Below are 13,453 nucleotides of genomic sequence, written 5' to 3' on the forward strand. Positions count from 1 at the left end.
AAATCACAATCAGCATAACATGAAGAGCAAAGTTGACAGCAGTGTCACAAATTATTGGGACGGCCACCCAAATAATAATTGTGGACAAGTGCTTCGATTTTCTCCAACACATAAATAGATACTTTTATCAATATGTATGTGTATCTTACTACCACATAAAACACTAAACTTTAATATTGACGATATGGATATATATATAAAAAAAAAAGATCCAAATTAAAGCTACTGTACTATCAATTTTGCACGAAAATTAAATCACAGTATCTTAGCTCTCTCTCAAAAGTTGTGACACATAATTAATCAACGACAACCACAATCCATGGTGCAGCAAACTCCAGAGAAGAAAAAAGTAATGAAAGAATAAAAAATTTTACTTGTTTTAGTTTGTCATCTAATAACAAAGGGCTTAAATCCTTGGGCAGCCCCATGGTTTAAGTTCTCTAGTTTTAACTGAACCGTTTGGTTTAATGGGGGAAAAAATGCAATATGTAAACATTCGATTAAAGTAAAAAGTTGGTAAAATATTTTATACTCAATTATATATAATAATGCTCCATACTCTATTACGTATGCTAATACTCTATAATATCACATCCCTAATAATCATTTTATAACAAGAATGATATATAGTGATGAATGTCTCTCATGGCTTGATTAGTGGTGCCTAAAGATAATTAGGTATTAACTTGTTAATAATAAAATGACACTTGTCAAATTTTAAAAGTGATTAAGTTTGTAGTTATGAAGTTAATCTTCATGAGTGAGTTGACACCGAGGAGGAAGAGCTTGACGTCGGCCGGAAGTCAAACACCGCGGCGGGAATACCTGCACAAGATACTCCGACGCTCAAGTCAGTAATGATTCTTAGTGAGTTAAGAGTAAAAAGTAGAAGAATGAGAGTGATAGAACCTGAGACCTAGCCAAGCATATTGGCCAAGTTTTATAGAAGTTGTCTTTTGCCCGTTTAGTGGATAAGTCCTAGTTTATAGGTTAGTTGAGATATTCTGTTTTGGTGCTATAAACTAGTTGAGCACGTTCCTATTTTCAGTTGAGTGATGCTGTTTCGGTCCTGATCACGTGCCGAGATTTTCGGACGGCTGATACGGGACCGAGCTTTATGATGCACGTGTCTTTTTATTTGAATGGGTGAGGCCGAGCTTATCTGCTTTTGTTCCGAGGTTGTTTAACGTGACGTCAGCCTGAGATATTTGTGTGCCGAGTATTTCGGGCGACCGAGGATACAGGTAACGTATCATAGCCCCCAAGCTTGCCTTGGTTTGGACAAGACTAAGGCGAGCTTTGTATACTTCGGATGGCAAAATCCTCGGTCGCTTGGTTTATTATGTGTGCTCCTTACAGCCCCCGAGCTTGTCTTAGTTTTGGCGCATTGGTGTTTTGAAATGGTTTGTGGCATTTATTGCCTGCGTTGTTCTTCGTGTGGTAATGAATGATTGATTTGATTGCATTGTAAGTTTCGAGGAGCCCCTGACCGTTTGATTTGCTGAGTGTTGATCGTGGGCTTTCTAAGGGTGTAGATCATAGGGAGACGTTTCATATGTAACTGCCTTTCCACTATGTAATAAACGTGCTCCCCTTCCCTAATATTTTTCCTTTTTGTGCTGGGTGCTTCTGCGTTTTCGGAGAAAATGAGTAAGAAAGGTGAGTGTTGATTCATCTTCTTGCTGCTTCTCTATTCTTCTCTTACTTTTGATTTTCTGCTCCCTATTCTTATGGAAGTTAAAATGTCTAATGAGGGTGAGGGGGGTTTATATAGTTGGGTTGATTCTAGGGTTAAGGAGTATGTGTCTCAGTTCAGTGATAAAGAGTCTGTTGATATGCTGGGTTCGAATGTTTGGGTTAGGAGTGGTAGTGATATAAGGATAGAGATACTTCCCTGTGGTGTTGATGACCGGGTTTTTCATTCTCGTGATGATTGGGCTTACTTTTATATGTACAGCTGCCTTTTTACTGAATTGGGAGTTAGAGTCCCTTTTACTGATTTTGAATGTGGCGTGCTTTATTGGTTGAATTGTGCTCCGAGTCAACTTCACCCAAACTCCTGGGGGTTCGTTAGGGCTTTTGAGGTGTTGATGGAATTCCTTGAGCAGCCGCCCTCTCTTCGGTTGTTTTTCTCCTTGTTTCAAGCTAAAGGGGTTAACCGAGGTCTCTGGGTTAATCTAAGTAGTTACCCCCGTCGCGCTATTTTTGGCCTCTACAAGTCTTCTTTTAAGGATTTTAAAACCATGTATGTTAAAGTGAGGAGTGTACCCGAGGAGTTTCCTTTTTATTTAACTGAGTTTCTTGTTGAGAAGTTCCCTTTGTCTTGGTGTTCCGAGCCTGTGCAAGCTTTAGACGTGGATGATAGGTCGGTTGATGATCAACTTATGATGGAGTTTCTGTTTGAGGAGTTGGGCCCAAAGGGGTTGCTATCTGTGTCTGAATTGTTAGAATGGGATTCTGATAGAGAGGCGGTTCTGAGATATCTAGGTAAATTAGTTGTTTTTTGCTTAGTTTGTTGTTTTGTCCTTGTCTGTTCTTACCTTGTTGGCTTTTTGGTGCAGGTGAGAAGGTGCCTACAATTACTACTGCTGGCTTGAAATCATTCTTCAATCAGCGGAAGAAGGCTGAGAAGGAGAGCTCGGCTACTAATGCTGATAAAGGCCCTGTGATTCAGTCCGAGGCTGCTCTTAAGTCTAAACGAAAGAGGGGTTTTGCAAAAGAAAAAATTGCTGAGGCTTTCCTGAAGGAAGGGGAGTCTTCTGTGGATCTTCAGCGAGTGGAGTCTGCTTATGAGTCTCAAAAAAGACTGCATGGCTATTCGGAAAATGTTCATTGTCGTTCATTATGGGAAAAATTGTATCCTTTTTCTGTTATGGCTGATGAGCTTTGTTGCTTCCCGGATGATATGAAGATGATCGAGGATGTCGGCCATGTAGGGTGAGCCGTTTTATGCAGGTGAGGGTTGTATTTTGTCTTGGTGTGTGTTTGTTATATTGTGTTTGATGTTCTTTGTTTTTGTTTCTAGGTGATTGGTGCACGTATGGTAGCTGTTGGTCGTGCTCAAGAGCTGGTTTTTGAGAGAGAACACAAGTCTGCTCTGGATGTTGTTGAGCTGTCTTCAGCTTTGGAGAAGAAGGAGAAAGCTATTACGGAATTGTCCTCCTCATTAAAGTTGAAAGAGTCCGAGCTTGCTGAGGAAAAACGTCTTCACCTCTCTTGTGCAGAGGAGATGAAGACTGTTCAGGCTGACAATGATCGCTTGGGGTCAAGGGTGAAGGAGTTGCAGACTGAGGTTTATGAGTCGTATGCGCAAGGCTTTGAGTGCGCTGTTTCTCAAGTGCGGGTGTTGTTTCCTGGATCAGATGCGGACATGCTTGATGCAACTAAAGTGGTTGTGAACGGGCAGCTTGTGGATGATGGTGCTGCTGCTTCAGATGATAGCGGAGAGTCTAGTATTGGCGATAAGGCAGACTAGGCCTTTAGTATTTGATTATTTTGTACATTTGTAGCCTCTTTTGAACTTTGTGGCTGTCTATCTTGAACTTTGTTTTTGAATATTTGGCGGTAATGTTTTGGGTACCAAGTGTATAACTTGGTTGTGATACTTTTTGTTTTCCGAGCCTATAGCTCGGCTTGGTGATGACTTATCTTATAAAATTTGATTTTTTGGATAAACTCATGATTGTGTGTTGGAAGTAATCGTATGTATCGAAGATGGCCAAAGCCATTCTCTATTTAAGTGAACTTGTTGGAAATGAGAGTAGATGTTCTAATGTAGAACTTGTATTTTTGAATAGAAGCGCGTTAGGTTTTGTTTAAGTGACTTGGTGATGTTGTTTGTTTGTACTTCCTCCGAGCAGTATGCTCGGCATGCGCATGTTGTATTCCGAGTATGAAGCTCGGATCAGTTTAATTAGATAAACTTTGACTTATTCTTATGCTGGTAATTTTCCGAGGAATATGCTCGGCTCGTGATGTTTAGGGTTCCGAGGCTTATGCTCGGATAGTTTGAAGTGTTTTCTAACTGAAATGTATGCTAACTATCCAAATGAGAACATTAAGTTGTATGGATACAATGATTTGTTGCGTCCGGCCTCGTTAAAACCCTTTCCGAGTAAAACCCTTGTGTTTTGGGAGAAAACCATCAGAGGGAAAAAGAGTACCATCATTCGCTTATTACACAGGCTATGTCACGATTGATATTCCCTTAGAGAGGAGATGTTCCATGTTCCCGAGAGTTGCTCTCCTCTAAGGGTCTCTAATTTGTAAGCTCCCTTTCCGAGGTTTTGGAGAACTCGGAAGGGACCTTCCCAATTTGCCGCTAATTTGCCATGTGCTGGTGGTTTCCGTGCATCCTCTGTTCGTCTGAGTACAAGGTCTCCATTGTTGAAAGACCTGTGGACTACTCTTTTGTGGTGTCTTTGCTCTAGGTATCGTTTTCTGGCTTGCTGCTTTATGGTGGAGATGTCTCTGTCTTCTTCTACGAGGTCCAGTTCAGCTGACCGAGCTTGTTGATTGTTTGGTTGGTTATAGAGCTCGGTCCTTAACGTTGGGACGCTGACCTCTACTGGAATGAGCGCTTCTGCGCCATATACCAATTTGAAGGGAGTTTCCCCTGTGGCAGATTGGATGCTGGTGTTGTAACTCCATAGGATTTCTGGAATGAGGCCGGCCCACTCCCCTTTAGCTTCGCCAAGTTTTTTCTTTAATCCCTGCAAGATAATTCTGTTAGCTGATTCAACTTGTCCGTTAGTTTGCGGGTGCTCTACTGAGCTGAAGTGATGTTTGATGTTAAAATTTGTCAGAAAAGTGGCGAGCTTATGATCTGTAAATTGTCTCCCGTTGTCCGAGATTATCTCTCGTGGGATACCGTATCTGCATATGATATTTTTCCATATAAAGGATCGCACTTTTTCTGCTGTTATGTGTGCTAGTCTTTCCAGGAGGTCCTTCGCAACGATGCAGTCATCTGTGGTATGACCGAACTTTCGGTGGAAGGCACAATGTTTTGTCTTGTCCACGAATCATTGATCTTGGTAGTTCCCTGCTCGGGCTGGTGGCTTTATGATTTTGGCGTTGAGGATTTCTCTGATGATGTTCTCTCTTCTGGTGTTAAATCTGGTGTATGTGTTGTACTTTGACGCGGGCTTAGGAGGTTTCTTTGTGTCCCTGTTGCCTGGCGATCTGAAAGTCCTTTCCTCATCTCTCTGATGTGGCTGTTTGTCTGATTTCTGGGCTTCTCGGAGTTCTTCGATCTCCATTTGCCCAGCCGCCCTTTCTCGGAATTCCTCTAGCGTCTTTGGTTTTGTTATGGCAATGGTTTCCCGAAATTTGCCAGGTCTGAGGCCGGCCTTGAGGGCGTGCAGGTGAACGGCCGGGTCCAAGTCTTGGATCTCCATAGTGGCGTCCGCGAATCTGGTCATGTAGTCTTTCAGACTCTCGTGCTGACCTTGTTTGATGGTGCCGAGAAAGTCTGAGCCATGTACATATATTCTTGATGCAGCGAAGTAATCAATAAATGATCTGGCGAGGTCTTCAAAGGAGGAGATCGAACCTGCAGAAAGTTTAAAAAACCAGAGTAACGCTGCACCATCTAGGTAGGTGGGAAATGCTCGATAGAGGACGGGCTCATTGTTCGGGCCGTTGAAGAACATCATCGATTGGAACTTCTTCACATGGGCTCGGGGGTCGCCGAACCCCTTGTACGGCTCCAGCGCGGTGGGCAGCGTAAAGTTTTTTGGCATCTGGTAATTCGTGATCTCCTCGGAGAAGGGGTTGTCGAGGGTGAGCTTTTCCTTTGGCGGGACGATGTTTAAAGGGTCCGCCGTACTTTGAGCCGAGCCTTTGGAGTTCTCTCCATTATTTTGTGTTGAGAACTCGGCTATCCTTCGTACCTCCGCCTGAAGCTCAGCGATCTGAGCCAGGAGGTCATCCTGTGAAAGTTGTGGATTTTCCTTGTCAGCCATGTCCGAGGATCGGGGATCCTGCAAAATAAGGTAAAAGACTAAACGAAGGAAACAGTGGGGTTAGATGTACTCCGGCCCCATGGTGGGCGCCAAGTGGTTCGTCCGAACACTAGGGAGGCCGAGCTTAAGCGCTTCCGAGTGAGTTGACACCGAGGAGGAAGAGCTTGACGTCGGCCGGAAGTCAAACACCGCGGCGGGAATACCTGCACAAGATACTCCGACGCTCAAGTCAGTAATGATTCTTAGTGAGTTAAGAGTAAAAAGTAGAAGAATGAGAGTGATAGAACCTGAGACCTAGCCAAGCATATTGGCCAGGTTTTATAGAAGTTGTCTTTTGCCCGTTTAGTGGATAAGTCCTAGTTTATAGGTTAGTTGAGATATTCTGTTTTGGTGCTATAAACTAGTTGAGCACGTTTCCTATTTTCAGTTGAGTGATGCTGTTTCGGTCCTGATCACGTGCCGAGATTTTCGGACGGCTGATACGGGACCGAGCTTTATGATGCACGTGTCTTTTTATTTGAATGGGTGAGGCCGAGCTTATCTGCTTTTGTTCCGAGCTTATTTAACGTGACGTCAGCCTGAGATATTTGTGTGCCGAGTATTTCGGGCGACCGAGGATACAGGTAACGTATCAATACTCTTTTAAGTCGATTTCTAAAAAAAAAACATAAATTTCATTTAAATTGATAATTGATCATTCTAATAATATCTAATATGAAATTTTTAAATTGATTATGAAATATCAAAAATTGAATAAAAAATTATTGTGGAGTCAAATTTAATAATTTAGTTGGAGCAAATAAATATTATTATCATATACTACTCAAAAAAATTTCAAATTACAGTGGGGGCGGTTGCCCCCACAACCAAACGCATAGATCCGTCCCTGTGAAGGACAATTCTTAACTTGTTTTAGTGTTAATCTAAGTGTTTGTCCTGTTACTATGACTGAATTGTGAGGTATACTTCTTAGTACGAAATTAACTATTTATTTGGGTATTGCTAATTTTGTTATTGAGGTTGATAAAGAGTTGCAGTTTTGCTGTGTCTGAATGATACTATCGATCTCTATGAAGATTGTATGCTTATCGTGACTATTAAAAACAGGTTTAACAAATTTTAAAGTTGAGAGTTTCACCATAAATTTCGAGAAGCAAATTGATGTGCCGATAGTTTAGCATCTAATGAACATTCTCTGAAATTTGGTTGTCATTTTTTTTATAATTTACTTTCTTGTATTTCATCTTATTTTCTTTCTGATGCCATGGACATCTCCTTTTCTAGAATAGTTTCTACATAGAACATAGTGTCTTTGAATTTTTTGTCGCGTTGATTATAAAAAATTATTACTAATCCAAGGCAGGTAAATAAAATATTTTCACCACAAAAAATTATGAATGACCAAAGGCTAAAAAGGTAATTGTATTGTTCCTTTGTTACCTTCCATAGCCAATCTTCTCGTGGCCAGTGCCAAATGCCAACCTTCTTGACTTATTTTTTTGGAGGAAGAGGCTGAATATGATAATAGATTAGTTTTATTTGGGTTTTAATTTTTTGAGTTTAGTGTAGATTTTGGGCCTTCTGACAGATTGATTTATTCCAAAAAAAACACAATATTAAAAGATCGGTTGGTAATTACCCCGTGTAGTATGTTCTTAGTTTTTTTTTTTGGGGCTTTAGCTCGTATAATATAAAAAAAAAAAATTAACTCTTCCCTAACTCATTTACCGTACTTCATTAGAAAATTTATCCTATCTTTAACCAAATCAAATCCTTAGTAAGCTGTAATTCCATCTTCCACCTGTCACGATTTGATTGATCTCTAGCTTTTAGCCAACATAACCAGTGGCCATAAAGGGCCGCCAGAGACGGCACCATCCCCTGATATAAATATAATAGTGTGAATTTCAGAATTTTCAGAAAGGAAAAGTATAGCTGACTAACAATATTTTTGAATAATGTATGAACAACCTAAATTAATAGAGTTAAAAAAATAAATTAATCTTAAATTTAATTAATAATATTAAATTAGGATGTAGTATATTTTTATTTGATTGGTAGTTGTTCATATTGTTCAAGATGATCATTGCTTACCTAGCACTCCCCTTTGCGAAATACAAGGTATGTATCATTTCTTGAGCAGTACTTCATACATTTACATAACAATTAACAAGGTACGTCCATTCAATTCGGATCTTAACAGCAATAATGTTATAAGAATCGTTAGAGACAAAATTAGTATGTAGACAAATCCAAGCGTACGAAGCAATAAACTGACACATGGATCTTCTCCACACCCAACCCAATCTCTTCACTTCACTTTCCCCATTCCCCATGTCATGTGATTGTGTGAGTGAGTTAATGAGTGAGTGAAACTACATTCATAATCATAACAAACCAAGGAACTGAAGCGAGAGAGAGAGAGAGAGAGATGCCTTACAGCAGGTTTTCAGGGTCCCTAACTTCGCCCAAGGTCGACGTGGTTATTGACATGGGCAATCCATTCCTTAATCTTACCGTCGATGGTTTCTTGAAGATCGGAGCCGTATATGATTCCTTCTCTTCTCTTCTCTTCTTTCGATCATTTTCTTTCCTTAATTAAACAAATTCATCCCAGGATGTTCTTCTTTTTCAGGTGGCAGCTACCCGGGCAGCTGCTGAGGATACCTATCATATCCTCCAAAAGGGTAAGGGTCGGTATTACTTCTCACCATCCATTATCTCTTTCTTATTATTATAATCTTATTGATGTGACATGATACTTCATCATTCAATTCATAAGGGGCTCATATATTTGTGTGGCTATGCTATGTTGCATTCTTAAATCTGATAAAATATATTTACATGGTCGGTGTTAGTGTTATCTGTTGTTTCTGTTTTCGTTTGTAAATTGTCTTTGTCAGAGACTAACACCAACATCATCTTGAACATGGATGTTCCAGGAAATATTTCAACTCGAGATTTTGAGAAAATGGTAAGTGAGTCCATGCCTTATTCATTGAGTTCAATACACATTCCTTGCTCTTGCTCATGAGAGATAGGGTTTTTGACTTTTTGGTTTATTGCAGCTGAAGAAGATGTGTAAAGAGGGTGCATATTGGGGTAAGAATTAATGCTGGTCTTGCATTATACATATGTTACATTTATCAAATAATAATGCACTGTATTGGTTCAATTTTGGTGTTTACAGGAACTGTAGCTGGATTATACGTTGGAACAGAATATGGGGTGGAGAGGATCCGTGGCAAGAGAGACTGGGTAATTCTCTTCAATCAGCATTTCCATGATAGTTATTACTTTTTACACATTTTTGGGTGTTGGTTTCAGAGATGATATATGGTGTAAAGTCTAAGTACAAATTATTTACATAGCCAATTCTACATGGTGGAATAATGCTGTTGGTTGTTGTAGACTGAAGTTGTGGTTACTAGTTTGGTTTTGATTTATACTTTGGATGTGCATTTTGTTGGTTCATTAGATATTATTTAGCAATTGAGAATCTGAATTTTTTTCTTTTTTTGATGGACTTGGATGCAATGCAGAAGAATGCAATGGTTGGGGGTGCAGTAACTGGGGCTATTGTTTCCGCAGCCAACAACAATAAGAAAGATAGAGTTGCCATGGATGCCATTACGGGTGCAGCAGTTGCTACTGCTGCAGAGTTCATCAATTACCTTACCTGAATGAACCAAAATGTATATCTCACTGGTTTTTTACTGTTAGGATCTATATTGGTTTACATGGTAATGTTGATGGACCCATTTGGATTTCTGCTAAACCTGTGTTTTGATCACTTATGTCAATTAGTTGTTTGCAAGATACTAATAGTTCACTGTTTTCATTAATAACATTGTGTTTTACACTTTACTATAGCCATAAGTCTCATGTACAAGAATATGAATCACAGCATGCAGCCATCAAACTCTACATGACATCTAGCAGGCAATCCTATTTACAAAGCCAATTCATGTACATATGAAAGAAAGAATAGAGTCCTATTCTGAATGAAAGGACTCTACAAGGTAACAATAAGAATAGTGCATGACTACATGCATGTGTGCTTGGTCTACCTATAGGCTTGAAGAAATCAGGGAACAAGCTTGGTGACAGTGACAAAACCATGATCTAGTTAACCAAGCAGCATGACTTTTGTAAAAATTGACAATGTATCTATCTATCTATATTCTATAGTCTAAGAAAACTTCATGAGAAGACGAGTTCATCTAATAAATCATCCATAATCATGTCCTCTAGTTCAATTGCAACTTGCTCCTCTTCTTGCTGGAGGTTCATCCAGCTACTTCTTCTTGCCAAGTCACGTCTCACAACATCGTCTAATGTCTGATCTAGCTCTGGCCTCAAGCTCAGGTATGATTTAACACTGGACCATACTTCATTAAGAAGATAGTCTCCTTTCGGCACAGGATGGAGGAGGTAGTTGAAGGCGAAGGGCCTTGGGAAGTGATTCGATGACCTCTCATATATATCAATAAGTACCTCATCAACTAGGTTGAAAAGAAGCTGTTGATCATAGGCTTTGGTATTCTCCTCTACAGAGGATTCCATTTCCATGATCAAAGAAGGCTTTAGTCGCTGGTCTATAGTATGCCTCGTTAGACTATGTTCATTTTCCATTAAACCTGAAAATTGGAGAATGGCCTTCACGTATCTGAAATTGGAATCATTGCCTGTGTCAAGGAAAATCTTCTCAGGGCTCTTGTTTGTGACATTTTCTGTATTATCATTTGCATTTGATAACGAGCTCGGGGAAGAATATATACTTTCTTTAATTGGTAACTCATCAGTCTTCAATCCATCCATGCTAGATCCTTGAATATCCAATTCTTTACCTGGAAATATTTGGCCAAAAGAAGAAGAAAAAAAAAGCCTCAGTCATCATTGTTGCAGTTGAAACTTGAAAGCAAAAGGCATGCATCAAGATAGGAAACAAAATTGCATGCAACATTGAAAGTTGTTTAATTTGAACAGATGATATACTATGTTAATCTCATGCATGCTGAAATGAATTTATTACCTTCTGTATGGTGGGTTGCATCTGCTTCACTTTTAGTTTCATGGATAGCCATACCTATTTCTTCTTTTTCTTGAGGAAAAATTCCATCTCCCCTAGCTGACTCATGTTCATATTTATCTTCCACTTTCTCACTGGTAACTGCTGCATCAATTTTGTCTTCAACCTGATCATTAGATAAGGGACTTGGATTCATATCTCCACTGCCAGCTTTAGCTGTTTCTGTGATTTCAGTCTCTTCAACATGATCAATTGATTTATCTTTCTTTGAAGGAAGTCCCACCAGTTTTCTGTCAGCATTATTATCAGGCTCCTCAGTATCTGTTTTATCATTCATATCAAGAAGTGCCTCGTGTACAATGAAGCCTAAAGCCTCAATATTAGGCAGTGAAAAATTGCTTCTGGAAAATCTAGAAGCATGGTCACTTGTATTCTTATCCTCATTTGTCAATCTTAAGCTTTTGGACTTTGAACTGTGCCACTTGACATCTGAGTTGAAGCTTTTCTCAAACAACTGAGTATATTTATCCATCGATTCGTTCAGAGACGATGTTCTTCTTACAACTCGTTGTGCTTCCTGTCTGTTGGAAGCATAATCAGAAGATTTAGTCTCCTTTAAGCTTTTGCTCCTTATGTACTCTCGAACCACACCTTCATCTAAGCTTTGCACCTCTTTCTCATCATTAGTGATGCTGCTATATTGAGATGAATCTCTGTGGTGACCATTTTTTCTGAACTCCAAAAGAGTATGTTTTATCTTATGCTTTATAACTCTGAAACGATGAATGACAACTTGGTTCCAACCTTTATGATTCAATCCATGAGATGGCAGCAGAGAATTGCCTGTTTTTTGTTCTCCGGCACTAAGCACGCCATGATCACTCACTAAAGGCACTGGTTTTGTTGTTTGAGTACTATCAAGCAACCTTTCTTCTTTGGGAGTGGCCCACACTTCGGTTTTCTTGTGTTGCAAGGTACTAGTAGGAGTAATGCTTCTCATTTGTGAAGATGAGCTTAAAGGAAATGACCCTGATTTTGTCAATCTTGCTTTGGTGTCAGAAGCTTGATGAAGGTTTTTCCCTTCAGCATCTAATTCTCTTAGAAATTTAAGCAGTAAATCCTTCTCCACTTTAACTACCCCCAAAACATCTCTATGATTCTTAAACACATTGGCAGTGTCTGTATCAGATTTGTTTGCCCTTTTTTGTATACTCTCATGGTTAAGGGAAGCTTTTGTTTTCTTGCCATCTTTCTCCACATGAAGTGCATATTCACCTTTGTAGTTTCCTTCTTTAAGCCTGTTTTCTGTGTCTTGTTCTTTTCTCTCATGTTTGTGGTATCTTTTGCCTTTTTCGCCACCTTTCACAACCTGAATATGTATATCCATGTTAACAATGAGATAATTGAGTTGTTCTGCAAACTATAAAACATGAGCATGAGGTTTTAAGCTTACTAGGAGTGTTTCTGCTTCTGGGACATATTCTTCACCTTGGTTTTGCAAAATGGTGTTCCTCTTACCTGCAGATAGGTCAACACATTATGGTCATGAAGATTGAAGAGGTTAAAAGAATCTCATGTGATATGCAGAACCAGAATTTCCAATGCAAATCCCAATCTTCATATGTGCTTTCATTTTTCAAGCATTTGCTTTATTTAATCAAGATTAACCCATAGTTTGTATTTAACACATAACTGAATTGCCTAGTTATATATATTTCTTTAATATGATGTTGACCTTTTGATGATTGAAGATTATTCCTTTCATGATAAATACAGCTGGAAAGCTCATTCTATATTGTAAAGGCAGCTGCAATGATTTCAATTTCAATCTAAAACCAAAAAATATAGGCATTGATGAGTTGCAAAAGTGCTTACATCTGGCATGTCTTTTCCTTTTGTTAGCAAACACCTTTCTCACATGCCAATGATGATAATCCAGAATATGAAAGAAACCCCACATGCAACCTTGATTATTCTTATCCTGATTAAATTCAAGGCTGGAATTCTCTGTTGAAACCAATTGCTTTACCATATCTAACACGCTTTATCTCAATTCTCTAAAACTGCAAAACCACCGCAATCAAACATTAAAAAAATAAAATAATAAAGAAAAAAAGGACATGTAAAAGAAAAAGAGAGCAGAATTGAACAGAAATTGGAGCATGCATGTTTATTAGATTGTTTTTCCAGTTTTCTTAATAATCATTCATATAAGAGAAGAGGTCCTCTAACCTTTAATTTTCTTCAATCTTCGTCTGAAAGAAAGATAGATGTATGGTTGGCTAAAAAATCTTCTGTGTGGTGTTTGCCAAAACTGTGAACAACAGACGGATGGTAACAACAAGAAACTTAAAAACCGTCCATATAATGGAAATTAATTATAACTTAGACTTATAAAAAAAATTCAATAACAGTAAGCGAATATTCATGTATTCATATATTATATTATATTATA

General features: G+C 39.0%; 2 protein-coding genes across 4 annotated transcripts; one reads left to right on the forward strand and one right to left on the reverse strand.

The window, feature by feature from the left end:
* Window positions 8,110-9,838, forward strand: LOC107613251 (outer envelope pore protein 16, chloroplastic). Of its 2 annotated transcripts, none has more exons than XM_016315158.2 (6): window positions 8,110-8,511; window positions 8,602-8,659; window positions 8,909-8,940; window positions 9,035-9,068; window positions 9,157-9,224; window positions 9,509-9,838. In XM_016315158.2, exons 1-6 carry the CDS (start codon window positions 8,398-8,400, stop codon window positions 9,647-9,649), a joined length of 447 nt encoding a protein of 148 aa, XP_016170644.1. In that variant the 5' UTR covers window positions 8,110-8,397; the 3' UTR covers window positions 9,650-9,838. The 2 variants fall into 2 exon arrangements, with proteins under 2 accessions (XP_016170644.1, XP_016170645.1); XM_016315159.2 differs by having other exon boundaries at window positions 8,118-8,511; window positions 8,602-8,653.
* On the reverse strand, window positions 9,805-13,422 carry LOC107613250 (protein TRM32-like). Of its 2 annotated transcripts, XM_016315157.2 has the most exons (6): window positions 13,231-13,422; window positions 12,874-13,061; window positions 12,452-12,516; window positions 11,002-12,367; window positions 10,748-10,816; window positions 9,805-10,654 (listed from the first exon to the last, which is right to left on the reverse strand). In XM_016315157.2, the coding sequence occupies exons 2-6, from the start codon at window positions 13,028-13,030 to the stop codon at window positions 10,170-10,172; spliced, it is 2,142 nt and encodes a 713-aa protein (XP_016170643.1). In that variant the 5' UTR covers window positions 13,031-13,061; window positions 13,231-13,422; the 3' UTR covers window positions 9,805-10,169. The 2 variants fall into 2 exon arrangements, with proteins under 2 accessions (XP_016170643.1, XP_016170641.1); XM_016315155.2 differs by having other exon boundaries at window positions 9,805-10,816; window positions 13,231-13,417.

Source organism: Arachis ipaensis, chromosome B08 (genome assembly GCF_000816755.2).
Source record: "Arachis ipaensis cultivar K30076 chromosome B08, Araip1.1, whole genome shotgun sequence".
In the NCBI taxonomy this organism is placed as follows: domain Eukaryota; kingdom Viridiplantae; phylum Streptophyta; class Magnoliopsida; order Fabales; family Fabaceae; genus Arachis; species Arachis ipaensis.

Coding starts and splice junctions, on each gene's coding strand:
- LOC107613250 (XM_016315155.2), bottom strand. CDS start 13,030: ATGGTAAAGCAATTGGTTTCAACAGAGAATTCCAGCCTTGAATTTAAT. Junction 12,517..12,873: donor AAGGAAAAGACATGCCAGAT/GTAAGCACTTTT, acceptor ACCTATCTGCAG/GTAAGAGGAACACCATTTTG. Junction 10,817..11,001: donor TGCAACCCACCATACAGAAG/GTAATAAATTCA, acceptor AAATATTTCCAG/GTAAAGAATTGGATATTCAA.
- LOC107613251 (XM_016315158.2), top strand. CDS start 8,398: ATGCCTTACAGCAGGTTTTCAGGGTCCCTAACTTCGCCCAAGGTCGAC. Junction 9,069..9,156: donor TAAAGAGGGTGCATATTGGG/GTAAGAATTAAT, acceptor TGGTGTTTACAG/GAACTGTAGCTGGATTATAC. Junction 9,225..9,508: donor TCCGTGGCAAGAGAGACTGG/GTAATTCTCTTC, acceptor GATGCAATGCAG/AAGAATGCAATGGTTGGGGG.